General features: G+C 38.6%; 1 protein-coding gene across 1 annotated transcript in view; it reads right to left on the bottom strand.

Annotated features, from left to right (window-relative positions):
- Positions 1 to 851: 851 nt before the first annotated feature.
- LOC124777313 (juvenile hormone esterase-like) overlaps positions 852 to 27,126 on the bottom strand; it is an 84,716-nt gene continuing 58,441 nt past the window's right edge. The window contains exons 6-10 of the mRNA XM_047252669.1: positions 22,626 to 22,800; positions 6,570 to 6,748; positions 2,761 to 2,908; positions 2,510 to 2,642; positions 852 to 1,167 (exon numbers count right to left, since the gene is read on the bottom strand). Of these exons, the coding sequence (XP_047108625.1) occupies positions 987 to 1,167; positions 2,510 to 2,642; positions 2,761 to 2,908; positions 6,570 to 6,748; positions 22,626 to 22,800 (816 nt within the window). The 3' untranslated portion in view covers positions 852 to 986. The remainder of the gene's footprint in view (positions 1,168 to 2,509; positions 2,643 to 2,760; positions 2,909 to 6,569; positions 6,749 to 22,625; positions 22,801 to 27,126) is intronic.

Raw genomic sequence — 27,126 nt, 5'->3', positions numbered from 1 at the left:
GCCGCTTGCGGCATGGCTTGCTTTTGTGCGCACTATGGCTGCTTACAATAAAAAAAAAAAAAAAAGAGGGAGGAATTGTCTCATAAGCGAAACAATGGCAAGAGACTGCTATTTGTTGTTACTTACACTGCTGCTTTCTTTGATAATGACCAACAAGAACCAAATAATAGACTGCATATGATAGAAGGTGTTCTGAACGAGAGTTTAGCGAAAATTTTTCTCCATTTGAAGATCTTTGCAGACGCCTCTTTAGTACATTACATTCTGCACAGAAATTAGAGTCATCTTAGATTTAAAAATCTAGTCAGTTGCCGTGCTTCATTTCTGACTGTATCACTATTCAGCATAAGAATTATATGAATGTAAACATGACATGATATGTATATTCTTCCACATTTGCTGTTGTCTCACTCTAGTTTCGTAGTTTATTAGGCAGACAGAATTTAAATGAGATAGCAGCAAACATGAAAGAATACATGGTATAATGTTTACATTCTTCTAACTTTTCTTTTAATTTATTTACTGATGCAGAGGTTTTGGCGCCAGTATTTATCTTTGTGCCTGCAAAGCATGCTTGTGTAGCGCTACATATATTCGACAGCAGAAGTTAGTTGTAGCGGCACCTACCAACATTTTTCAGAACTTCTGCTTACTTTGCATTCCATTCTAAGCCGCAGGCAGTTTTTTTAATTACAAAAACCAGAAAAAAAAGTGCCGCTTAGATTCGAGTAAATATGGTAATACTAAGTGGGAATAGCAATAAATTCACACCAAAAAAATCACATGAAATTTAGATCACAATAAACATTAAAGTTTACACAGTTAATAAAAAGAAGCTGTTTAAACCGATTTTTTATTCATTTAACTTAAATACATTGTCAAAAGCCAGACAGCAGCAAGTAAAATATTTTTAGTGTATTTGTAAAATATGCTTCAGTGTGTTAAATACTTTTTAATCACAATTAAGCCAAAATAGACCAAGGATATCATTTGTGAGCACTAACACAGGGCAGTGGAAAAAGTTTGCTCCATTCAGACATGCGATCATAGTAGTATAAACCCTTCTTCATTGTGAGTTGTGAGCCTATTTCCATATATTGTTTCTGTGATGCTGTAAGTGGTTTCCAATCCACATTTACTGTGTCATCCTTCTCTGACGTTGGATTGCTGAAACATGAAAGTTTAGTTGAATTTTTAATTTTCACTTTAGTTTCTGATAGGATGTTGCTCTGCCATACACTGTTGAAATTAATGTGTATACAGTAAATAGATTAGACTGAAGACAGGCATCATCAGACATTTGAAAATGACCCTTTCATTCAGACAGCAGATCACAATATGCTAATAGTAGCTGTCAGTTTCAGTGATTGCAGTCTGTCCAAAATCCTGATGGAGTTTCCTTTTGCATGATGTTCATAGCTAGCTGCTTCTTAGATTGTAATATTGGTGATTTTTCTCCGCCCAACTACTAAATTATAAACTTTGATTTTAATTTTAATAATGGAAGGAATAAAGGTAACAACTCACTACATACTTTGAGTGTGGTTGATCTGCACAGCCTGTACAAGGTTGCTAGCCTGGATAATGTAGCAATCGTGGAATCGGACAGCTAATATTTGCGTATTACGGTCAATTCTCTGAATGTTTCAAACATTTAGTATGCACATGCATGCTGCAATAGTTAGCTCTGAAGAATGATGTCACTCAAAAGCTTGGCAACATTATTAGTGCCTATCAACCCCTCAGTGTTTCAACTAAGTGAGAGTTGTTACCTTTGCTTCTTCCATTATTTATATACAAACAGGGACTTTCTACTGCAATGGTGTAAATTTCAAGGATTATGGTTTTTGATAACAGTTGTAAGATAAGCAGTTATACTCCAGTGACTCAAGGAATGGCATATTCAGCTTGACTGCAGAAAGAATGGGAAAAGAGGAGACAATTCATTTAGAATTTACATCTTAAGATTATGAACAAGTCTAAGATGCGATAGTCAGTATCAGATCTCAACTCTATACTTAAGTTACTACTGTTCATGTAAAAATATGTAAAGCATGTAACCATATTTCATGTTGTCATTGCAATCCTAACAGCAGGAGAAAAGTGTTATGTACTCTGATGCTTCATACTGAACACCAGTAATTAGTGGTCTAAGAGGTCATGGAACCATACATGAGGACATTGCTGCTCCTACAGCTGTAGAGAATGACAGTTGCAGTGTACATAATCATTTAAGTTATTGGCATTACTGTGTGTGGTGCGTGCACACAAACACAACTCACACATGCATGACCATAGCCTCTGGCTGCTAAGACTAGACTGCGCAGCAGTGCACAATGGGAGAAGCAACCGGGTGGTGGGTGTAAGGAGGAGGCATGGGTGGGGAGGGGTAAGGATGCAGTGTATTTCTCGATACCTGAAGAAGAAACATTTAGCATGGATAACTTCTGAGTGTTTCACATTAGCAATAAATATTATGATGAATGTAATTAGTTTTATTGCAACTTACCCTGATTTGGCAAAATTGGACCACATTTTAGTCATTCTCTTGACTGTTACGTACTCAGGGTCATCTTTATTAAAGAATGGGAAAAGCGTCGAAATGTAGAATAAGTAAATTAGATCATCATGATGCACAACACCTTTACATGAAAGAAAAAGAAATATATTTGTATTATTCCATTAAAAATAAAACTCAGATTGAGGCAAAAGCCGGATTTTTTTAATGCTCATTCTGCAGTTTCTCTAAATTTTGCGTACCGTAAGGTGTAGTAGTTCCAGGTGCATCCACCCAACTGTATCTTCCTTGATAAGTGAACTGGTAGTAATACACTGGAAATGTATTTATTTTGGATAGTATTCGAGCCGATCGATATACTGGGAATATCGTAATTGAATCAGCGTACAGCTGAAAGAAAAGTGATCTTATTTTAAAGGTAACATACAATAATATGTCTGCTCCACAAGACACTAAGTTCTTAGTTCATAGTGGGATAGTGCATACATACTACGCAAAGCAGCTGCTGGGCAGCCATCTAGCGATACTTGGCCTCTAGGTGTAGCAGGGCAACAAACATGCATTGCATTGCATATGTGCCAGAAACTCACTGATTGGAAAGAGCTGTTATACATTTATGTTAAAGTGTGAAAGTTACCTCATATGTCACCTTAATCGATTTATAGTGTAATTATAGATATGAAAGGTTTGAATTTACTAGGCAGTAGCAGTTACATAAACTAATAACTTTGACATTTCATTATAAAATCTCAAGCTCCCAGGAACTAATTTCCTGTTTTTCAAGTCTCCTTTGTATGCAGTGCTACAGGTCTAAGTCCCTGTTGATATCATTGCCAATCCAACTGAAACTGATCTCTCTGATTATAAAATAACACATGAATCTTATACAGCAGTAGCAGGATGTGTCTTAAGGCTAATAGGTGGTGGGGAAGGAGATCGATGGTCACTTCTAGCATCACTGTTCATGTTTACTGTAACAACATACAGCGTTATAGCCAGTGTCTTTCTATATGTGGCACACATGGTAACACATTACCCAACAAATAGCCATTATCGCTAATAAAACTGTATCATTACATCTGTATTTCATGGACAGCTTTCATAGCTTTCACTTGCTTGAACTCCCTCACCATCTCTCTCAAGACTTACCACATTTTAGAATTCCATGAACTATCCTGTATACTTTTACAGTTTGTATCCCAGATGACTGTCAACTTTGAAGGACTTGGGACATTTGATTCAGCATTGGATGGCTCTATCATAACTTTCCAGAAGACAATGGGGGGCCAATACTGTTACTGGGATACTTAACCAATAACTGTGTTTGAAGAAATATCTGCAATAACTCTGACACTTTAGCTTACATTCCGGAAAGGGAAGATTCAGATTTCCATTTGACCATACAGATTTAGGTTTCTCATTGATTGTTTATCCAAATTACTGCAGGCAGAAGACAGAATGGTTCTTCAGACAAGGCCAGGGCCAATTTCCTGCCCTACCCATGTCCAGTCTGATTTCATACACCGTCTCTAAGGATCTCGTCAATGGGGTGTTACTTTTCTGACATACTTCCACTTACAGGTTCTGCAATCAAGACACTATGCCAGTGGATCAAACACATTACCAAAAATACGTAAGGATTCCAAGCTCCTGTCATGATTCGCAAGCTTATTCACGTAAATCCTTGACAAGACACTGGAAACTGCATGGTGGAGGCTATATGCTACTAAACTTTGAAAGCTATCAGATATTTTCCTGTACTCATTTGCTTTACCTTTAATTTGTATATGTTGAAAAAAATCTCCCATTAGTTTCAAAACTGGACATTTGTCAAAATACAAATAATGTTTGAATCTGCAGCAGTTCTTACACTCCCTTTTCCTCCTCATCCATTCAAAAGGAACATAAAGCTAAACACTCAGTATAAATCTATTTTGATTGCTCAAGTCCAGTAATATATTGTCAGAGTGCCTTCATTCATATATTAAAGGCATTATAGTTATCTACTGGACTAATACAAATCTCTGTTCATACCTCTTCTGCACCTTAGTAGTCACCTTTGATGCCAACCCTTTACACCAGTATTTCTCATGTGAATTGTCTATTTACGTGTTGATTTTTTTTATCTGTCTTTGCCCACTTGAAGGAAAACGTGATCACCTTTCTATTCATTGTAGTCAGTCACGATTTGACCTTAGGCGAGTGGCTTGGAATCTGTGAACCAGAGAATTTCTCTTTTCCTTGCATCCAAAAAGCACCTATCAAAGAGTTGTATAGCCTGGTTGGCTAGAAGACCCTGAAGGATACTTTCTGCCTCTTAATGAGAAATGGTTTTCTTTGTCTGTGCACACCGTTTTCTCATTGCGTGTAATAACTGTATCTTCCTTGTATCTGTTGAATTTCAACAGTTGCTGTTGCAGCCATGTTTAAAATCTTGAAATAATGGATTGTGTGTGTAGTGTAGTGTAGTGTGGTGTCATGTTTGTATTGAATGATGACTATGAGAGAAAAGAGAGGCTGAAACCCAGTGATGGTACATACCCTATTCCTCTCGAATAACACTAAGGGGCCACTGAGTTTATGATACTCATTCAACAGGTGGCTCACCATCAACAGTGTCCTATGGTCTCACTCCATGAGAGACTGCAAAGACATTTTGTATTTAATCAAGGACACTTGTGCAAAGTCCCATGATCAAGACTTTTATGCCTCTGCTTTTCTTGCTGGCCAAATACTAGTGCCGAAAATTTCTTCCATCATTAGGATTCTCATCCGCTATCTTTGAGTCAAGTGCTAACATGGAGGCATATGTTAGCAACTTTGGCCATGGGGCAGGGGAGGAGGGGGGGGGGGGGGAGCAGATAACAGTCACTTATTTTAATTATGATACAATGATCACATCTGAACCAAGGCTGAAGATGGACTGCTGAACTTTCTGAAACATCTAACCACCTCATGTTCAGCAATAAGGTCCTGATTCTTTTCCAAACTTTCCATTACATATCCTTTAATGTTGTCTATCCAGCTTTCAACCAGTTCTAAATTTTATTGCATGTTGAATCCCTCATCAACCAGTAATATTCCATTTGGCAGTGGATGGCCTTTCCATCACTTCTGTGGTGTGGAATGCAAATGTCATCTTGGCCCTCAGGTTTCTATTTTCTGAAAATGAACTCCTATTTGCTACTCTCCCCATACCACCAAAGTAGCTTTAATTGCTCTTACAAGCTCTGCATCATTCTAGTCACATCCTATACATTTTCATGAGTAATTTGATGTGGCCCACCACTGCAAAGTGTCTCTTAAACACCAGCCCACCACTGCTCACTCAAGCCTGATTACTAGGTGAATTAATAGACATCTTAGTGCTGGCTGTAACATACAGATTTTTGCAATATTCCTTACAATGTCTGCATCTCAGAAATTAGATGGAAACTTAGTACAAGCACTTTCTTGGTTCCCTTCCACTCAAATAACTTCACCTCACCCTCATCAGTCACTGTCTTTTACTTTTCACTTCTCCATTTCCCATCCCCTCATTTGTCGTATAATTTTTCCTCATATTCCCTTTGGTATTTTGTTTCATTGTTTTCCTGTTCTTCTTTAACTAGTTTCTCTTTTCTCAGTTACTGTAGATGCTTTTATTTGCAGTATATTCAGTATGGATCTCTGACTGGATCACTGCTCACTCTGCCAATCCTAAACTTTTTGTTATCGATCTTGTGGTGATCTTTGGTTAGGAGATTGGTTTGACACAGCTCTCCACACTAGTCTATCCTATTACATTATGGTTAAAATAGCATTTTTTTCTCTCATCTTGTTCTTCAGATTATCTGGGCTGCTGGGTGGTTTTCAGTTTCCATTTCAGAATGTGTTTCATCTTTTGCCAGTTAAAAGAGCCTCTGGTTCTGACCACTATGATCTGTATCACCAATTTGTCTGCTACTGCCAAGTAAATAGAAAAGTTTCAACAAGCATTATCAGTTACTTAAATTGGCACAATAACCATAACTTATGCAACTAACGTGCGATTTCCAAATTTTTTACTTACTTCTCCAAGTTCATTTCTTGTTTTATTTGTTATGGGATGATCATGAAGGTAGAAACTCCTCAGATTCTTGCTAATTGTATGGGAACTTTCTGTATTTCGTTCATATAGAAAAGAAATTGGATAAATCTTTTCATAGTTCTCAGTCATTTCTTCAGCTGCAGAATCATTTGCAAGAACCTCTGAAATGTGGATTAAATGAACAGGGTAATGAAATATTCTTGGACAGTAATAGGGAAGTTATAGTTAAACGTAACTTAGAAAGATGTAAATCCAAGTATTCAACTGGTTTGACTTTTCTTTTTTAAGCACAGTATTTCAACACCTTCATCATATACTGCAAGTGGTCTTGGATGTACTCACTGAAATTTAGAAATATATTCATTATTATATTGAGAAAACATAAAAAATAACAAATTGTTGGAAGGAGATTAATAACTGATTACACTTAAGTCGTACATGTGAAACTCCCTTATAAAACATTTAGCAAAAGTGTGCATCATATACCTAACGAAAAGATATAGTACACTCATATGGTGGATGAAGAACCAATACCATTCTTAACATGTTAACTGACACGAGGCTGCTCTCAGTCACAGAAGAGAGTCACACCATGTACTAGTCTGGTGGTGAAACATTCATCACTTTGCATGTGGCAGTCAGTGTGTTAAAAAAAATCTGTCAAATGCTTTGAAATTAAGTTTGCCTAGTATAGGTCACAGTTATTCTAAATGTTAATTAATTAGTTTTATTTTCCATGGATCATTTGCATAATAAATCATAATGATGTGGAATGAGTCATTTTACATTCCCTTCACAAATTAACAGGTGTGAGTTAGTAATCCCTACCCACCACCTTTTACACATTACAAAAATAGAAATTATTCTATTGAACAGGAGTAGTTGTCAAGGAGAAACTTTTTCAGTTTGTTTCCAAGTTTTGGTATGCTTTGCTGTCTGCCGGACATTTTATATCTCTGGGTAAGTTATCAAAAATTTTAGTTGCTACATTGTGTGCCCATTTTTGTGCTAAAGTAGGGAAGACTGAATAACATTTGCCAGTCAGAGAGAACTTCATACAGAGCACTGTACAACTAGAAATCAATCTATAAAAAAGGTACTGCGAAAGGTATTGTAAAATAATAAAATGTTTAATCATAAATAGACCTTTTTGGCAAAAAGCTTATTTGTTTGACAGTATTGTTGTTGTTGTGCCCATCTGTGATTCATCATCTCTGCTAAATGGTTAGTATTAATCTAACCTTTTCATAAAATTATTCATTAAGGACATAGAATTATTAGATGAATTTGTGAAGCAAAATCTCATACATATCATTATGAATAGTGAAGCAAATAGTTGCACAAATTCAGAACACACTGATTGTGGTCTTGGTTCAAGTCACATGGTGTTATGGAAACCACTGAAGTGCAAGGCAGAGGGTACTTCTCATTGTACCATATCGTAGTTCCATTTGTGTATGGAGTGCGGGAAGTCTCTCAATTTACAGAAATTGGTCTAATTTTGTCTCCCCACTCCATACAGGAGTCAAACACAGGAGGCTATAGTACATTCCTTGATTCCTCACTTAATACTTGTTCTTGAAACTTTGTAAGTATCCTTTCACGAGATAGTTCACATCTGTCTTAAGGGCCTGTAGTTCTGGTTTTTCAACGCTTCTGTGACACTCGCCCATGGATCGAGGAAACCTGTATTCATCTGTACAACCCTATCTGTGTACTTCCAGTGTATACTGTTAGTTGGTCCCGGCGGAGGTTCAAGTCCTCGCTCAGGCATGGGTGTGTGTGTTTGTCCTTAGGATAATTTAGGTTAAGTAGTGTGTAAGCTTAGGGACTGATGTCGTTAGCAGTTAAGTCCCATAAGATTTAACACATATTTTTTACTGTTAGTTTCGTTTGTTATCAGTCCCACACTCTGGAGCAACAGCTACGGTAAGTTGTGTGTATTTTGTATACCACTGCATGTCTTTTGCTTTCACATTATTTTTAATGTTTTATAGAAATTCTGTGAGCTATGCACAGTGAAACCCCACTTTTACACTTTTCAAGGGACTTAAAGAAAATTGTGTAAAATGTAGGAAACAACATTTTAAGCTGTAAAAGTTACGTTTAGGGTACCCCCTTGCACTTTATATATGATATATTTACATAACAGGCATCAAAAGACTTGTCAGGGACTTGTTTATTATCTAATGAAAGTTTATTATCGAATAAAAACCGCTGATGTAACTGGAGCTGATAACTGTCTGGGAAGTAGGACGTTGACTCAATTTAATATGTCATAATCGATGTTTTTGAAAGCCTGCAGCTGTCATTCATTATATAAGTAATGAAATACTGCACTAGTTACATATTTTTTCAATGTTAGCACAACACTTTTCAAGAAATTTTCTCGTTGTCATGTGCAAATATGTAAATAGGTATTTTGTACGGTGGTTGAATATGTGTTGTTCTGTGTCTCTTGCACTGTAGTCGTCTTTTTGAGGTTATCAGGTACAGTTCCTCATCATTTATGTAGAAAACTACACACACACACACACACACACATTGTTTGTTTGCTTGTTTGTAACAACACAAAAAGTACATACATAAATACTGCACTTGACAACGAGAATAAATCCTCGAAACACGTTTTGCTCAGCATGAATAAAATACGCAACTAGTGATGTGTTTAAATTAAAAACATTTGAGCAACGCAAACTGAATGACGGTGTCAACTGAATTACTGAAAGTAAAATCTAGAGGAACTGTGGTTTAAGGTCAAACATTGTTTTTCAGATGTGTGTGCAGGAGACCTTTTAATTCTACATCTATACTCCACAAACCACCGTGAAGTGAATAGCAGAGGCTAAGTCCCATTGTACCAGTTATTAGGGTTTCTTGCTGTTCCATTTGCTTATGGAGTGTGGGAAGAATGATTGTCTGAATGCCTCTGTGTGTGCATTAATTATTCTAATCTTATCCTCAGTATACCTATGTGAACGATACGTAGAGGACTGTAGTATATTCCTTGAGTCATCATTTAAAGCCGGTTCTTGAAGCATTGTTAATAGATTTTCTTGGAAGGGTTTACATCTGTCTTCAAGAGTCTTCCAGTTCAATTCCTTCATTATCTGTGTGACACTTTCCCACAGATCAAACAAATGTGTGACCATTTGTGCTGCACTTGTCTGTATAAGTTCGGTATCCCCTGTTACTCCTATTTGGTATGGGTCCCACACACTTTAGCAGTATTCTAGAACCAATCCCATAAGTGATTTGTAAACCACCTCATTCATAGACTAATTGCACTTCCCCAGTATTCTATCAATAAACCATAGTCTGCCACCTGCTTTACCCATGACTGAGCCTATGTGATCATTCCATTTAATATCCCTGCAAAATGTTACATTCAGGTATTAGTATGAGTTGGCTGATTCCAACTGTGACTAATTGATATTGAAGTCATTGGATACTACATATTTTTTAATTTGTTAGGTACACAATTTGCCAATCTTTGCACTACTTTGAAACCGTATCAAGATGTGACTGAATATTTATGCAGCTTCTTTCAGGCAGTACTTCTTCACAAATAACTGCATAATCTGCAAAAAAATCTGAGGTTACTATTCATATTATCTGCAAGGTCATTAATATACAACATGAACAGAAAGGGCTCCGACACACTTCCCTGGGGAACACCTGAAGTTACTTTTCCATCTGAAAATGACCCTCAATCCAAGATAATATGCTGCATCCCCCTTATCAAAATGTCCTCAATCCAGTCACAAATTTGACTTGACACCACATGTGATTGTACTTTGGACAATAAGCATGGTGTACTGAGTCAAATGCTTTTCAGAAATCAACAAGGGCTTCATTTACGTGACTGCCTCAGTCCAAAGTTTTCAGTATGTCATGTGAGAAAAGTGTGAGTTGGGTGTCACATCATCAATGTTTCGAGAATCCGTTTGAGGTGTGCTGTGTGCTGAAGAGATGGATGGCTGTTGAGATGGAACAGTCACTGGCGGGAAACCTCTGGGGAACCTGCCGCACCTCGGTTGTATAAGGCTTACTAAGCCATGTGGGGCTCTGTCTGAGTGGACCCTTATTTCCCTAGCTGCTTGTGGGAACGAAATGGTTCCTCTGAAATTTTTTTCCTCCTCTCAGCAGGAAGGGTGGGCTGGTAGGCGGTACTATCATCCAGTGTAACAAGAGGGCTTGTGTAGCCAGTCCTCCTGACTCAGGCTTAACAGGACGCATGCTGCTAGTTAGAATGTGTTTTTAATTGTGAAGCAAAAAAGAGGGTAGGTTTGAGAAGGTTTCACCTTTGTATATTCAGAAAAGTTTAGAGGGCATTGCAGGTGCTCTGAAATTCGTCAAATGATTGTGTAATGGAACACTGTTGGTTTAAGTACCTTGGGGAATATGCCATAGATAAGGAGTTCCACAACAACTTGAACTATAGCTAAGGTGTTGTAATCTGTAGAGATCTTGTTGACATTCCCAAGGAGGAATTGTATGATGAGTGGGCTCAGGAGGGGATCATTTACATGCAAAATATATTGAAAAGTGTGGATGGGTATCTCATAAAATCTGACTCCTTCATCCTTACCTTGAATAGCATGAAACCCCCAGAAAATATCAAGGCAGGGATTCTTCATCTGAGCATACGGCCATACGTCCCTAACCAAATGCTTTGGGCACAACACCTTATGATGCAAGAGTGAAACCATTTGCCGCAAATGTGGCAAGGCCACCTATGATGGCGTTTGCTGCTGCTCCCCTCCAAGATGTGTAAATTGCATTGGGGACACCCTTTCTGGAGTAGAGACTGCAGTGTCTTCTTTGAAGAATGGAAGATAAGGAGATTAAGATGACGAAACGCATCCCATATCGTGAGGCCAAAAAGATCTATAAGGCCATGCAGCCTCCCACATTCACCACAACTTTTGCTTCTGCCCTTAAAAAGCATATTTTGACAGCCAACACTTCTGCACAAATGGAGGTTACTAGTGTCAGCACTAGTACTTGCGTTTGTCAGTGCACATGTCAAGCTGCAGTTGTTTCAGAGCCCATAGCCCTCCCGCAAACATCAGATAAAGTGACAGTTGCCACCACTGCGGACCTTCAGTACCTCCAAAGGTAGAGCCCGGTAAAAAATCCAGCACTGCCCATACAGCTGCTGCGATAGCTCCTCCTCAACTATTGCCTCAGCACAGTGGGAAGCAACTGCTGACCTTCATTCCACTGACCACTTCCCACTGTGAATCCACCTACTGGATTGGGGATTGGTTGAACAGAAGCCACTGAAATGGGTGATTAGCAGGGTTACCTGGGCACTGTTCAGCCAGTTGGCCATGTTTGAACACCATCCAGAAATGGGAAGACCACATTACACACATGATCCATCATGCCACTAACTTCTCCATACCACAGTCTTCAGGTCATCTCCTGAGGCAACCTGTACCTTGGAGGACAGATGATTGCCATTCAGCAATGTGGATCAGGCGTGCTGCTCTTTGACGGTTTAAATGCCACCCGTCAGCGGACAACCTCACAGCCTTTCAAGTCGTGAGAGCCAAGGCTCAACACGTCATTAAGGAAAGCAAGAAAAGTTAATGGTAAGCATTTTGCACTCCATCAACTGTTCCATTTGTTCTACAAAAGTATGGGAAGCCATCTGGAGGATTTCCTGTAAACACCATTTACCAATAACAGCAGTGCCAAAACAGGGGTGTCTCCAAACAATTCCCAGAGACATCACTCATCATTTTGCAGAAACTACAGCTGATGCAAGCCAGGATCCGACATTTCATTGCTGCTACCATGCCGCTGTAGAAAGGAGCAAGTTGGACTTCAGATCCAACAGTTCGGAGGCACACAACTCTCTTTTCTCCATGTTGGTGCAGGAATCAGCGTTGCCTGAGAGTCACGACCAAATCTGGTAATGTATGCTTTGACACTTGCAGTAGAAGCAATGGAAATCCTCCTCAAATGTTTTAATCTTATATGGCAGACAGGCAGCTTTCCCAGCTTGTGGAGGGAGACAATTCTGATACAACTCAAACCAGAAAAGGACGGCACATCTCCAAGAAGTACAGTATCTCCTTAAAGAGTTGTGTAGGAAAAACCCTGGAGTGAATGATTAACCATAATTTGGTCTGATTGTTAGAGACCAGGCAACTCTTTTGCTGCTCTCAGTGTGGATTCCAGATATTTTGGTCCATTGTCAACAAGCTGACCCTCCTAGAGGCAGATATTCAGCAGGCTTTCCTATGTAAACATCATTGTATCGGTGTATTCTTCGATAACATTCTGACATTTTATCTGAGTACCATTATGTAACTTTTTACAGGCAGATCAAAACCGGGGGACTGTTGGTTGTTCTGTTGTTTTCTGGGATCATGTCCTCAACGTCCAATTGCCTCAAGACTTTATTGACTTTGATGCAGAACTATATGTGATCTTGCAGGCACTGGAGCAGATGAGATGTTTTTCCTGTGCTAAATTTTTTGTAGTTTCTGATTCTCCAAGTGCCCTTCACTCTCTGAAACATCTGTACCCAGCAGATAATGTAGCCCAGACTATCCAGGATGCCCTCCTCCTTCAACTACAGTGACTGGGGAAGGAGGTGTTTTTGTGTTTTTCTGCTGGCTACCAGGACACATGGGAATTGTGGGGAATGAAAGGGCAGATCTAGCAGCCAAGGAGGCACATGATGATCCTCAGATATTTCAATGTGCCATCCACGTGCATGGTATAACCTCACTGTTGATTCCATAGTCTTGCTTCAATGAGAGGATGAGTGGCTGGAAGTGACAGACAATAAACTCTGTGTAGTAAAGCCCACAACGCGGCCATGGTGTACTTCCTTTCAGCCTCATAGACAGGACGAGGTTCTGCTCACTCGTCTTCGCATAGGCCACTGCCCTCTGACACAAGCCTTCTTGCTTCAGCAAGAGAACCCTCCACTATATGGCACTTGTGGTGTACAGATCACTGTGTGCAACATTTTACTGGACTGTGTTTTATTTTCCGACCATCGGGCTGCAGCTGATTTGCTGATGGATCTGCCCTTTATTTGAGATAACATTCAAATGAATATGATTACAGTTTTAAAGTTTTGTGAACTGTCCAATGTTTTTTCCAAGATTTTAGGGAGTTGGTTTTAATGTGTTAACAGGGTGACTGGCTCACCCACATTTTACATGAGTGGTCAGCCAGTGGAATTCTCCTGTGCCTTCCTTTTAGCTCCTTTGTCATTTTACTTGTGTTTTAGTCTCCTGTAAAGCATCTTTTATTCTTTCCCTTTGTCTTAGTGAATATGATCACATTTTAGTAATTTATTCCACATTCATTTCTTTTAAAGTGTGTAAGGGTGCTGATAACCTCACAGTTGAGCACCCTGTGCACCAAACACACACACACACACACACACACACACACACACTTTTTTCCAAAAAATGGGAGTGGTTTTTTATTTGCGGGTTCTTCTATAGATTACAGTTACAAGAGGGGCTAACTCAGCCTTGGAGCTTTGTTCAGTTTTCACGATTTCAACTGTTTATCAACATCACTGACACTGATACTTATTTCACTCCTCTTTTCAGTGGTATGAGGATTAAATTGTGGCAGTTCTCCTGAGTTTTCCTTTGTAAAGGAACATTTGAAAACGAAGTTAAGCATTATTTCAGCTTCGCTTTGCTACCCTACATTTCAGTTCCTGTCTCATTCTCTAGGGGTTGGAAACCAACTTTGGTGGCCTAGCAGCAACTAATTAATAAAATGTGTTTTTATTGTCAAAAAATCTTTGCAAGTTTGTAAAAAATCCATGTTGGATTCTCCTTACAATTAATTAATAAGGAATTTCATTATTGAGACCAGTCTTATCTTCAACTACACAGAATCCATTATGGAAGCCCAAATTATAGAGCCAGCAAACCACTTTGTGGAATTCTATCATAAACAATCCCCTCAAATACTTATGAAATACACTCCTGGAAATGGAAAAAAGAACACATTGACACCGGTGTGTCAGACCCACCATACTTGCTCCGGACACTTTTTAGATGGCTGTACAAGCAATGATCACACGCACGGCACAGCGGACACACCAGGAACCGCGGTGTTGGCCGTCGAATGGCGCTAGCTGCGCAGCATTTGTGCACCGCCGCCGTCAGTGTCAGCTAGTTTGCCGTGGCATACGGAGCTCCATCGCAGTCTTTAACACTGGTAGCATGCCGCGACAGCGTGGACGTGAACCGTATGTGCAGTTGACGGACTTTGAGCGAGGGCGTATAGTGGGCATGCGGGAGGCCGGGTGGACGTACCGCCGAATTGCTCAACACGTGGGGCGTGAGGTCTCCACAGTACATCGATGTTGTCGCCAGTGGTCGGCGGAAGGTGCACGTGCCCGTCGACCTGGGACCGGACCGCAGCGACGCACGGATGCACGCCAAGACCGTAGGATCCTACGCAGTGCCGTAGGGGACCGCACCGCCACTTCCCAGCAAATTAGGGACACTGTTGCTCCTGGGGTATCGGCGAGGACCATTCGCAACCGTCTCCATGAAGCTGGGCTACGGTACCGCACATCGTTAGGCCGTCTTCCGCTCACGCCCCAACATCGTGCAGCCCGCCTCCAGTGGTGTCGCGACAGGCGTGAATGGAGGGACGAATGGAGACGTGTCGTCTTCAGCGATGAGAGTTGCTTCTGCCTTGGTGCCAATGATGGTCGTATGCGTGTTTGGCGCCGTGCAGGTGAGCGCCACAATCAGGACTGCATACGACCGAGGCACACAGGACCAACACCCGGCATCATGGTGTGGGGAGCGATCTCCTACACTGGCCGTACACCACTGGTGATCGTCGAGGGGACACTGAATAGTGCACGGTACATCCAAACCGTCATCGAACCCATCGTTCTACCATTCCTAGACCGGCAAGGGAACTTGCTGTTCCAACAGGACAATGCACGTCCGCATGTATCCCGTGCCACCCAACGTGCTCTAGAAGGTGTAAGTCAACTACCCTGGCCAGCAAGATCTCCGGATCTGTCCCCCATTGAGCATGTTTGGGACTGGATGAAGCGTCGTCTCACGCGGTTGCACGTCCAGCACGAACGCTGGTCCAACTGAGGCGCCAGGTGGAAATGGCATGGCAAGCCGTTCCACAGGACTACATCCAGCATCTCTACGATCGTCTCCATGGCAGAATAGCAGCCTGCATTGCTGCGAAAGGTGGATATACACTGTACTAGTGCCGACATTGTGCATGCTCTGTTGCCTGTGTCTATGTGCCTGTGGTTCTGTCAGTGTGATCATGTGATGTATCTGACCCCAGGAATGTGTCAATAAAGTTTCCCCTTCCTGGGACAATGAATTCACGGTGTTCTTATTTCAATTTCCAGGAGTGTAGATAGGCAAGCATAAGAAGGGCTGATGATAGTCCCAATTTTTGTTGACTGGTGTCATTACAAAGTAGTTACTTCTGTCAGTCACTGTACTATCCTTTTTGGTTGGTTACAAGGAGGATACAGTTCACAAGTTATTTACCCTGCATCCAGTTTTGATACAATATTTGAACCTCTATCATACTCATGTATTTTTGTAACCCCTCTATCTATTTTTAACTTCATTCACAGTGGTGTGCTTGAGTACCTTCCCTGGGTTCGGTCCTAGCTGATTTACAACTTCTATATGTAGCTCTGATTCCATAACTGCAATAATCCTACTCCTATTTAACAAATGAGATGACACCCTTATGATTTCCAGTGAACAGCATGACATTCCTATTTGTTTTGGTAGTCTTCTTTATTTTGGTGAATAGTGATCCTAGAACTGAATCTTGATTCCAGTCTCCCTGTGAACAGTGCCACTGAGGTGGGGGCTGTTCGCTACCAACAAATCACTTCTCTTTATGCCTGAAGCAATTTAGAGTGCTTATACAGTGACCCAGCACTTCTACATACAATCTGGACTCTGATACTGCTTGTGACTCTTCACATACACAAATCCCAGTGCAGTAAATGGTCCAGTTGTTATTAGTACTTGAACTATGGATCTTCATATGTACAACTTGGAATCTGGATCACAATGACAAGGAACCCCTTAAGTGCGAGGTTCCAAAAGGCCAATTATGTTTACAGTATTTGACACCCCACATATTGTCTACCATGCAGCCACAATATTGGTTTGTAATGACAACAGGTGGCGGGATTGGAGGTATCCAATAGTGAGCACAGCATGAGGCTATGGAGCATAGTCGAACTGCTTAGTCAACGAGTCCCTCGCAACAGTGCTAGTGGTGTTGATACAAATCAGAGCAATGGCTATGATAAATAAAGCAAACATTGCATTTTATCTACAACAACAGTTGCTGATGTTGACATTTCATCTGAAAGGAATCCACAGTGTGAGAAAGAAGTGGCAGGTAAAATATTAATGTTTCTGCTAGATGAGTCTGTGGAATGTGTGGTGTCATATATACGTGATTGTGTGGACAATGTACATGAGGAGTACAAAGATGTCGATATGTGCTTAGCAAGTGAAAGTGATACTGAAACAGCTGTCAAGCCATGTAGTTCATCATCCTTATTGGACGTAGCTACAAATTCTGTCTCTGAAGTGAAAAGCAATAAAGGATAATCTTTGTCCTTGGAGCAGATACTAAACATAATTATGTACATGGTACATGGAAGATCATCCACAATGGGGGGGGGGGGGGGGGGGGGGGAACTGCAGATATTCAAGGGAGAACAAGGTGCACTTGGTACATATACTTGTTTGCGAGTTTCAAGGATGCTTGATACAATTTACAGGATGTGTATGGCAGTGATCTACTACATTATGCACATCAAATTGTTTTCAGCATGGATAACAGTGATTTCATTGGAAGCAGTAGAGGGTTGCATAACTCCAAAACAGTGCTACAGAATTGGAAGACTTAACAAAATTTCAAACAAAATGTGAACTTAACAATGCACAGCAAACTGCAGAATTGGCCTGAAAATTTTTAGATGAGGAAAACAAACTTGACTCGTCATTCAGTAAAGAATTTTATTTTCAACTTCGACCAATCAGGATTTGAAGAGGAAATGCATATAAAAGGAACCTCGGAAATAAGAGGTACCAAGAGAGTTGTATCAAGATCAACTAATACCAATGCCTTAATGCTTTCGTAAGTTGTATACAATAGGCTATTTTCCTAGGTTAAAAATATGGTTCATTTTGTTGTCATTGTGATTGATTATAATATTTAAATAGCACTTACAGACAATATTCTCACAAAATATATGTTACTTTTACGTAATTAAAGCTTAAAAATCATTAAATATCAAGATCTGGTTATATGATCGAAAATGCTCTGTTACTGGCTGATGCTCTGGTGATTTCACAGGCTAGGAGTAAGATGAAGCTGTACTTGTGTTATAGGAGCATTAGCCAAAGTTACGAGGTTTTTACATACTTTACTGCAAACAGTTTAGTTATATAGTAATGTAAAATGCAATTACAGCTTTTAAATAACAACAGAAAGGAATTTTGGAATGCTGGTCGTGGAAGCCTTGTGAAAGTTGATGCGTTTAAGCTCCATCGATTTAGAGCCAGCGATATGTGCAATGATGGACATTCTTTTCCCTGCTCTCTGCAACATCATTAAACTCACTCAAAACTAAGGAACTGTAGAACTTTTGCAAATGAGTCCATATAAAAACTAGATTGTCAAATATCAGTTGTGAGCTATGATCCAAAGCACAACAAAATTATTCTTGGCAGAACTTAGTGCTGATTTCCTATGTAGAAGCCAGTCAGCAGAAATATTGCATCTGTCAGGCATTCTGTGGCACAACAGTTAACACCTTTGACTGCAGTGATGTTCGGATTCTGGAAGGGATTACTTTTTTTTTTTTTTTTTTTTTTTTATATATATATATATATATATATATATATATATATATATATATATATATATATATATATATATATATATAAAGTACAAAAATAGCTTTAGCAAGAACTGATTGTAGCAGTTCTTTTGATTGTGGGATGTATTGTATATAACTTCACGTTAGTCTTAGTCTGAGAAACAGACGATAAATGCACTTACTTTGCAAACAAACGATTCACTTTTTTGGAAAGCATTACTAGCAAGATATCACCATACATACACAGTACAATGAGGTGTAGGACAATGAGGTTATAGGATATATATAAAGCATGTGCAGCATGCAGGTGAAAGAAATGTAAGGGGTGTGATGTTTTTTAGTGTAAACTTTAGTTAGTATCTGAAGCAGACTTAAGTAAGATGACAAAACTGCAAAAATTTAAACAATAAGAATCATAGCTAGACAGTACAAAGACAAAAACATTGTTTCTAATAAAGTAAAAAGTGTGTGGTCACATTAACAAATACCTTTTAGAATGCGATGTGTGTGACCAGCAATCGCAAATGTAAGCGCATGTAAACAGCAGGGAAAACATAATAATATTCTGTTTCTGACCGATGTGGTGGAGTTTCATAGCCGTGCTTTGATTTTCATACTAGAAGACTGTCAAGTCGTTTTACAAATAAGTTGAACTGTTCTTTTGGACTAGATTTGAACCAGCTATCAGTGGACATTGTCTTCTAAAATTTGATGGTTTACCGCTCCACCAACTGAGGAGCAGTTAGGTAAAATGACACTTTTCACTGGGAGTTTAATTTCGTTGAATGATGCTATCCTTTGTTGTAACAATGGGAGAGCATATCTCAGAGATAAGTTTATGTTAAGTTCACAGTGCAACACATTTTTAATTAAGTTGGTGAACTTGTGTGTCGACATGGTGGCAATTTACCGGTACAGTGCAACTGCATTTTACACATCTTCTCATGCTCTGGAACACTCAAAAACAACTTTTCAGTACTTTTTGTAGATGTATTTGTACAGTTTGATACTACACACCATTTGTAACGCATTTTCCGAAATGTAATTTCCAAAACAGGACACCACTGTGAATTAGCATTATGACAGCAGGAACAGTGAAGTAACCAATTAATCGTAGGCATCACATGACTGTAATGGAGTGTTCTATCAGGTGTTCAAATTATTTGAATTTAATTTCTGTTTTTATAAAAAATATACTGAAATTTAAGAGGGAAAGAAAGCATGTTAGAAGCATGTTGTTGTTGTGGTCTTCAGTCTGGAGACTGGTTTGATGCAGCTCTCCATGCTACTCTATCCTGTGCAAGCTTCTTCATCGCCCAGTACCTACTGCAGCCTACATCCTCCTGAATCTGTTTAGTGTATTCATCTCTTGGTCTCCCTCTATGATTTTTACCCTCCGCACTGCGCTCCAATACTAAACTGGTGATTCCTTGATACCTCAGAATATGTCCTACCAACTGATCCCTTCTTCTAGTCAAGCTGTGCCACAAATTTCTCTTCTCCCCAATTCTATTCAATGCCTCCTCATTAGTTATGTGATCTCCCCATCTAATCTCCAGCATTCTTCTGTAGCACCACATTTCGAAAGCTTCTATTCTCTTTTTGTCTATACTATTTATCATCCACATTTCACTTCCATACATGGCTACACTCCATACAATACTTTCACAAAACACTTCCTGACACTTAAATCTATACTCGATGTTAACAAATTTCTCCTCTTCAGAAACACTTTCCTTGCCATTGCCAGTCTACATTTTATATCCTCTGTACTTTGACCATCATCAGTTATTTTGCTCCCCAAATAGCAAAACTCATTTACTACTTTAAGCGTCTCATTTCCTAATCTAATACCCTCAGCATCACCTGATTTAATTCAACTACATTCCATTATCCTGATTTTGCTTTTGTTGATGTTCATCTTATATCCTCCTTTCAAGACACTGTCCATTCTGCTCAACTGCTCTTCCAGGTCCTTTGCTGTCTCTGACAGAATTACAGTGTCATCGGCGAACCTCAAAGTTTTTATTTCTTCTCCATGGATTTTAATACCTACTATGAGTTATTCTTTTGTTTCCTTTACTGCTTGCTCAATATACAGATTGAATAACACTGGGGAGAGGCTACAACCCTGTCTCACTTCATTCCCAACCACTGCTTCCCTTTCATGCCCCTCAACTCTTATAACTGCCATCTGGTTTCTGAACAAATTGTAAATAGCCTTTTGCTCCCTGTATTTTACCCCTGCCACCTTTAGAATTTGAAAGAGAGTATTCCAGTCAACACTGTCAAAAGCTTTCTCTAAGTCTACAAATGTTAGAAACGTAGGTTTGCCTTTCCTTAATCTTTCTTCTAAGATAAGTCACAGGGTCAGTATTGCCTCATGTGATCCAATATTTCTACAGAGTCCAAACTGATCTTCCCCGAGGTCAGATTCTACCAGTTTTTCCATTCATCTGTAAAGAATTCGCATTAGTATTTTGCAGCTGTGACTTATTAAATTGATAATTTGGTAATTTTCACATCTGTCAACACCTGCTTTCTTTGAGATTGGAATTATTATATTCTTCTTGAAGTCTGAGGGTATTTTGCCTGTGTAACACATCTTGCTCACCAGATGGTAGAATTTTGTCAGGACTGGCTCTCCCGATGCTGTCAGTAGTTCTAATGGAATGTTGTCTACTCCCGGGGCCTTGTTTTGACTCAGGTGTTTCAGTGCTCTGTCAAACTCTTCACACAGTATCATATCTACCATTTCATCTTCATCCTCTTCCATTTCTATAATATTGTCCTCAATTACATCGCCCTTGTATAGACCCTCTATATACTCCTTCCACCTTTCTCCTTTCCCTTCTTTACTTAGACCTGGGTTTCCATCTGGTTAGAAGCATAAAATGATTAATTATGTCATGTTAGAAGCATAAAATGACATAATTAATCATTTAACACAATTTCCAGAGAAAGAGTCAAATGCACTATTATGCCAACTGTTAATCTAGGTGGTAAATTGGCTGGATAGTTATTCATTGTGCTTTGAGATGTTGGAGTTGCTCTGCTCCCTACAGTTCTTTCTCATGTGTGTGATCTTGCAACAGTGGAGTATATTTATGTCACAGAAAGCAAGAGTGGGAAAATAGGTGTAAGAAAACTACAACTATGGTATGAGCACTACTTTTGGCCAATAGCTGGTCAAAATAGCTTGCCTTTGCTTGATTCCTGGTCTGCAGTTAAAGACCATACTTTCTGTCCCTCCTGATAAGTGCCTGACATTGCAATTCATACCACCTGGAACCACTAGACAAATTCAGCCCTTGGATGTTTGTTTTTTCCATACCTACAAACGTATTATCGCACTATCTGCAGCTAATCCTTACAGGATAGCCAGTTTGACAATAAGCCCCACAACAGAATGTTTCGCATTTGGTTGCATACCATCACATTCCATCAGTTCTCATCACTCCCTTATACCAATATGATTCAATATGCATTCTTTAAGAGTGGATACCTAGCTGTATGTCCTGCATGGGTTGTATCTCCCAATGAGTTCGCCTCCGATCTCAATGGTGCAAACCTTTGTGATCAGTGTGGCATGCAATTCCTCATTCAGTGTTCATGATGAAAGCTAATGGTTTGTTTCGAACATTTCTTGAATGTTGATGATGTCCATTTTGTGAAGTGTTATACATATGTTCTATAGAAGATTGGTCAATATACCTCTCAGACACTCATTTTCTGTCATCCTTCAATGCATGTGATGAGTCATTAGCAGCTAATATTTTTCCTGTAGTTATTGTTAACCGAACATTTTCAAACAAACGTTACTAAATACTGAACTTGCTACCTCACACTCAAGGGGTTCCTTGTGTGTCACCAAGTGACACTTGACAAAAGACTTAACACTGTCTATATCCTGGCAGACACATTTACACCAGACAACAAACAGTTCTTGGGACAAGATATTTGTTCAGATTCCTATCACACCATCCTGATTTATACTTTACATAGTAGCTGTTTATTACTTCTGGTGCATGACAGAATACTTTTTTAAAGAAGGTAATTACTAATTTCTTCCTCTATTTTCCACAAAAATGGTTAGATTATTCTAGTATTGAGCACTGTAGAAGTTAATTACTTACGCAAAGCTTTCCATGAAAAATCATCTTTAGTGCTTCCAGTCATCAGTGGCACATGAGTAAAATTTCCTGAAAGGAATTGTTTTGTTGGGTCTTCTGTTAGAAATCTCTCTCCTCCATTCCCATAATCCTTTTCAATAGTTGCTTTGTATATCAGTATTGGATCATACACAAATTCCTGAAGTAGAAAAATTCACTGCAAAATTGATATTTTGACAAAGTATACATATAAGATCATAATACAAATTAATACCACCACCTTCCTCCGTCTCACTTCTTTCCATCTTTTTATTAGTTTTTTCAGCCTCCAAAAATAATCCTTTATTCCAAAATCTTGAGACTGTACTTCAGTCTCCCTAAATATATTCCCTACTTTGGGACACAATTAAATTGTGACTTTATTGTAACAAAAGTTTCAGAGATATTTGAAATTTAAAATATAATTTGCTGTTACATACACATTGTGATTCCGTGATGATGTTACAAATTTTCAGGAATGATGAAGAAGGTTAAGTGCATCAATATGAAGTAAGTGACGCTTGTCTGGAAATGACTGAGTCGAATGTTGTAAGTGAAAACTGTTTTAATACCTTTGACAGTGGACCTCTTCTACTACAGGCTTTTTGCTTCCCATATTTTGGGAGGAAACAGTATGAACCAAAACAAGAAATAAATGTCCAGTAAACATGGGATCTAAGATGCATACCTTAAGAGCTATGAGCACTTGTTCATGTTTGTTACTGTGAAACACATCAGAGGAGTAAAGTTGCAGGTATCTTCTGCGATCTCACAAAAGCATCTGACTCCATGAACTATGTCTTGCTCATCTACAAATTGTACAAATATGTGATTAAGGACAGTGCTATAAATTGGCTTACATCATACTTACACAACAGAAAACAAATGGTAGCTATCACCTCAGATGTAGTGTATTATGATTCTAAATGGAGTACAGTACCACAAGGTGTGCCTCAAGGCCACATTTTGGGGCCAATCCTGTTCCTAAGCACACTGGATACCTTAGAAAACTGGTTCCAGTTAAATGGGTTGAAATTGTACATTGCAAAAACCCATATGATACAAGTCAAAGCCAAACATTCCAAATGTGTGGAACTTAAAATTCAACATAACAATCAACGTATGAAATAAGTTGGCACAGTCAAATTCCTGAGGCTAAGTGTGGACAATAAATTAAGCTGGAATACACTTCCTATCAAATAAAGTTGTATGGAAGTGAAACATGGACGATAAATAGTTTGGACAAGAAGAGAATAGAAGCTTTCGAAATGTGGTGCTACAAAAGAATGCTGAAGATTAGATGGGTAGATCATATAACTAATGAGGAGGTGTTGAATAGGATTGGGGAGAAGAGAAGTTTGTGGCACAACTTGACCAGAAGAAGGGATCGGTTGATAGGACATGTTCTGAGGCATCAAGGGATCACCAATTTAGTATTGGAGGGCAGCGTGGAGGGTAAAAATCGTAGAGGGAGACCAAGAGATGAATACACTAAGCAGATTCAGAAGGATGTAGGTTGCAGTAGGTACTGGGAGATGAAAAAGCTTGCACAGGATAGAGTAGCATGGAGAGCTGCATCAAACCAGTCTCAGGACTGAAGACCACAACAACAACAACATCAAATAAACCAAGCAGTTTTGCACTTGCAATGCAGATACTAGCAAATTCCAATGACTTGAGTACGCAAGAAATTCTTTGTCATTTTTGTTTTGAATCTGTCATTAGATATGGGATAATTTTCTGGGGAAGTTCAAGTAGTGTATAACGAATACTAAAACTGCAAAAGAAAATTGTCCATTACATGTGTACTACACAGCAAACAGAGTCTTCCCATTATTTTGGAAACTACAAATCCCAACTGTTCCCTCCATATACATTTATGAAATTATAATCTTCCTACACAGCAGACAAAAATTATTTGAGGGAATCATTTTAACCAAACATATAACACAAGAAATAAAAATAATTTTATGCTACCCATGCACCATTTGAAATTATATGCACGGACTCCACAGTATATCAGGATGACAATATATAACAAGTCAATGGGCAAAAACATATTTAATATGAAGCTAGAAATTTTGAAAGCAAAACTACAGCAGATTCTGTGGGAGAAATGCTGCTATTCGATAGAAGAATTCATAGAGGATGAAATGATAATTTGAGCAAGGGGGTGATTAAGTGTTAAATTCTATTGTGTATATATATAAAAAAATTGTATTATTATTACTATTATTATGCTGTTTGTTAACATTGGCTGTTCTTTGTTTATGGTGAAACTTTACCACAATTTGACCTGCCTCCTGTACCTGAAGCAAATGATTTAGATTATGTATGTTCTGAGACAAATAAACCATAATTCACAATTCTTCTACTAAACAAGTGCTCATAGCTCTTAAGGTATGCAGTTTAGAGTCCATGTTATACTGTACATTTTTTTTCTTATTTTGGTCCATACTACCTCATCCCAAAATATGGAAAGTAAAGGGCTTGCAGTAGAAAAGGTCACTGTCATAGTTGTCACAACTATTTCCATAACTTTTGACTTGATTGTTTCCAGACCAGGTCCTTAACCTCAAACTGATACATTTATCCTTGTCCATCATCCCCAAAAGCTTGTAACACCATCATGGAACTGCCCAGTATGTTCTGTCTTGATCAAAGAAAATAAACAATTAGTCCAATTCAGTTATTTCAGTTATTTATATTGATGCATAGAAAAGTCTAGGGAGAATAAAAGGAACTTAAAAAAGTAAATTTACAACAGATGAAGTGACAGCTAATGAAAAGAGGAAAAAATAAATCACTTAGTGACAATTACAGCTTCATATTTCATAACTCCACCTTTGTAAAAATATAATAGCAAAGGCCCCCTCTTCCACCAATGTGACAATTATATGTAATGTATGTTAGTGTATATCTAATGCTGAATTGTGTGTAAAACATTTAGCAACAGTAGCCATTAAATAAATAAAACATACATGAAAAAATTTTCATTGAATGGATGCCCAGTATTAAAATTAGGATCAGTTGCATTTCCCTTGCTGCTCCAGAAATTTAACAGATGACTTCAACTCTTGTTCAGAAGACAATACTACTTTAAAAACTTATATTCATCTAAAACTGAAGGGCTAAAAACACCCAAAATGTCCACTCACTAGTTTGGGTGATGATAAAACATTCACCACTAAGCATAAGAGGCATATGAGCTGCTGTTTTTGAGAATCAGCCATTCCATTTTCAAAACAAGGATTGAGAAGGAAAATCTGAAGTTCTTTCAGAGGATTAGCTATTACAACCATATAGCTTATGAGGACAAGGGGGCTACCATTAGACGTGGCTGAATGAAAGTTCTATATGAAAAACAAATAGGAGCTGAAAAACTGAAAATTAAGAAGTAACAGAGGGAGCAGTCAGTGTGTCAGATATATAGAAAGGAGAAACTGAAAAGGCAGATGTGTTAGAGGGTATGCTGGTAGATGCGATTGAGAAAAAGAAGATTAAAATAAAAGAGAACTTTGAAACGTATAAAAAAAAATGGGGTAGCAAGGGAAAATCCATCAATTAGTAAATATTAAGGGGGATTAAACATGTAAAAGATTGGAAGGAAGTGAAACACAAGAGAAAAGGCTATATTTTCTCACTTTCTTTCTGTTATTCCTTTGCCTCCCTTTCTATCTTTTCATTCCTTAAATGACAAATCTAGGCAAAAAGGCTATATTTTCTCACATTATTTCTGTTATCCCTTCACCTCCCTTTCTACCTTTTCGTTCTTTTAATACTTATCCTTGTTTTTTGTTTGTATGTTCATTCATCCATTTCTTCCATTTTCATTTGTTTTTCTGTTTAAATAGCCATCTGTAATGACCTCACTGTTGATAGAAGATACAAACTTCCTTCCCTTCTTTCCTTTTCAGTTTCTCATGCATTCCTTTGCTTTTAACTTCTCCTACTTCTCTTTTCCCTTTCTACACCTGGCACACTTTTCTTCTCAGTTACTGACTTCCCTCTACACCACTTCTATCTCTCTCATTAGCTGCATTCTGTTTTTTATTTCCATCTGATGATATCCACTCACCTGTTTCCCGAAAGCTGCAGCATGAAACAAATCACATAACCCAGATGGTAAAAAGGTGAAAAAGTTTGAAGTGAATAAACAAAAATGCCAGATAGGGCATATAGGAAGAGGGCAGAAATAACCTCAGAATGAGAGGTGGAAGAAAACAAAGAGATAACAAAATTAGCAGATAAAATTGTGAAATAGAGCCAAAGAAGAAGAAAAATTCTGTCATATAGACAGAATTACTTTTTGCTGGAGTGCTAACTCACATATGCAGACTCTGGAATTGAAAAGACACTTAGAACATTAGTAGGAAAAAAAAGAAAAAAAAAAGAAACATAATAATACTACATAGAGCAGCAGGAAATTAGATATTGCTGACTGATGTAAATAACTTGTATTTAACGGCAGTCGTATCAATATATA

Source organism: Schistocerca piceifrons, chromosome 2, assembly GCF_021461385.2.
Source record: "Schistocerca piceifrons isolate TAMUIC-IGC-003096 chromosome 2, iqSchPice1.1, whole genome shotgun sequence".
Classification (NCBI taxonomy): domain Eukaryota; kingdom Metazoa; phylum Arthropoda; class Insecta; order Orthoptera; family Acrididae; genus Schistocerca; species Schistocerca piceifrons.
This window is presented reverse-complemented; position numbering and strand designations above follow the sequence as displayed.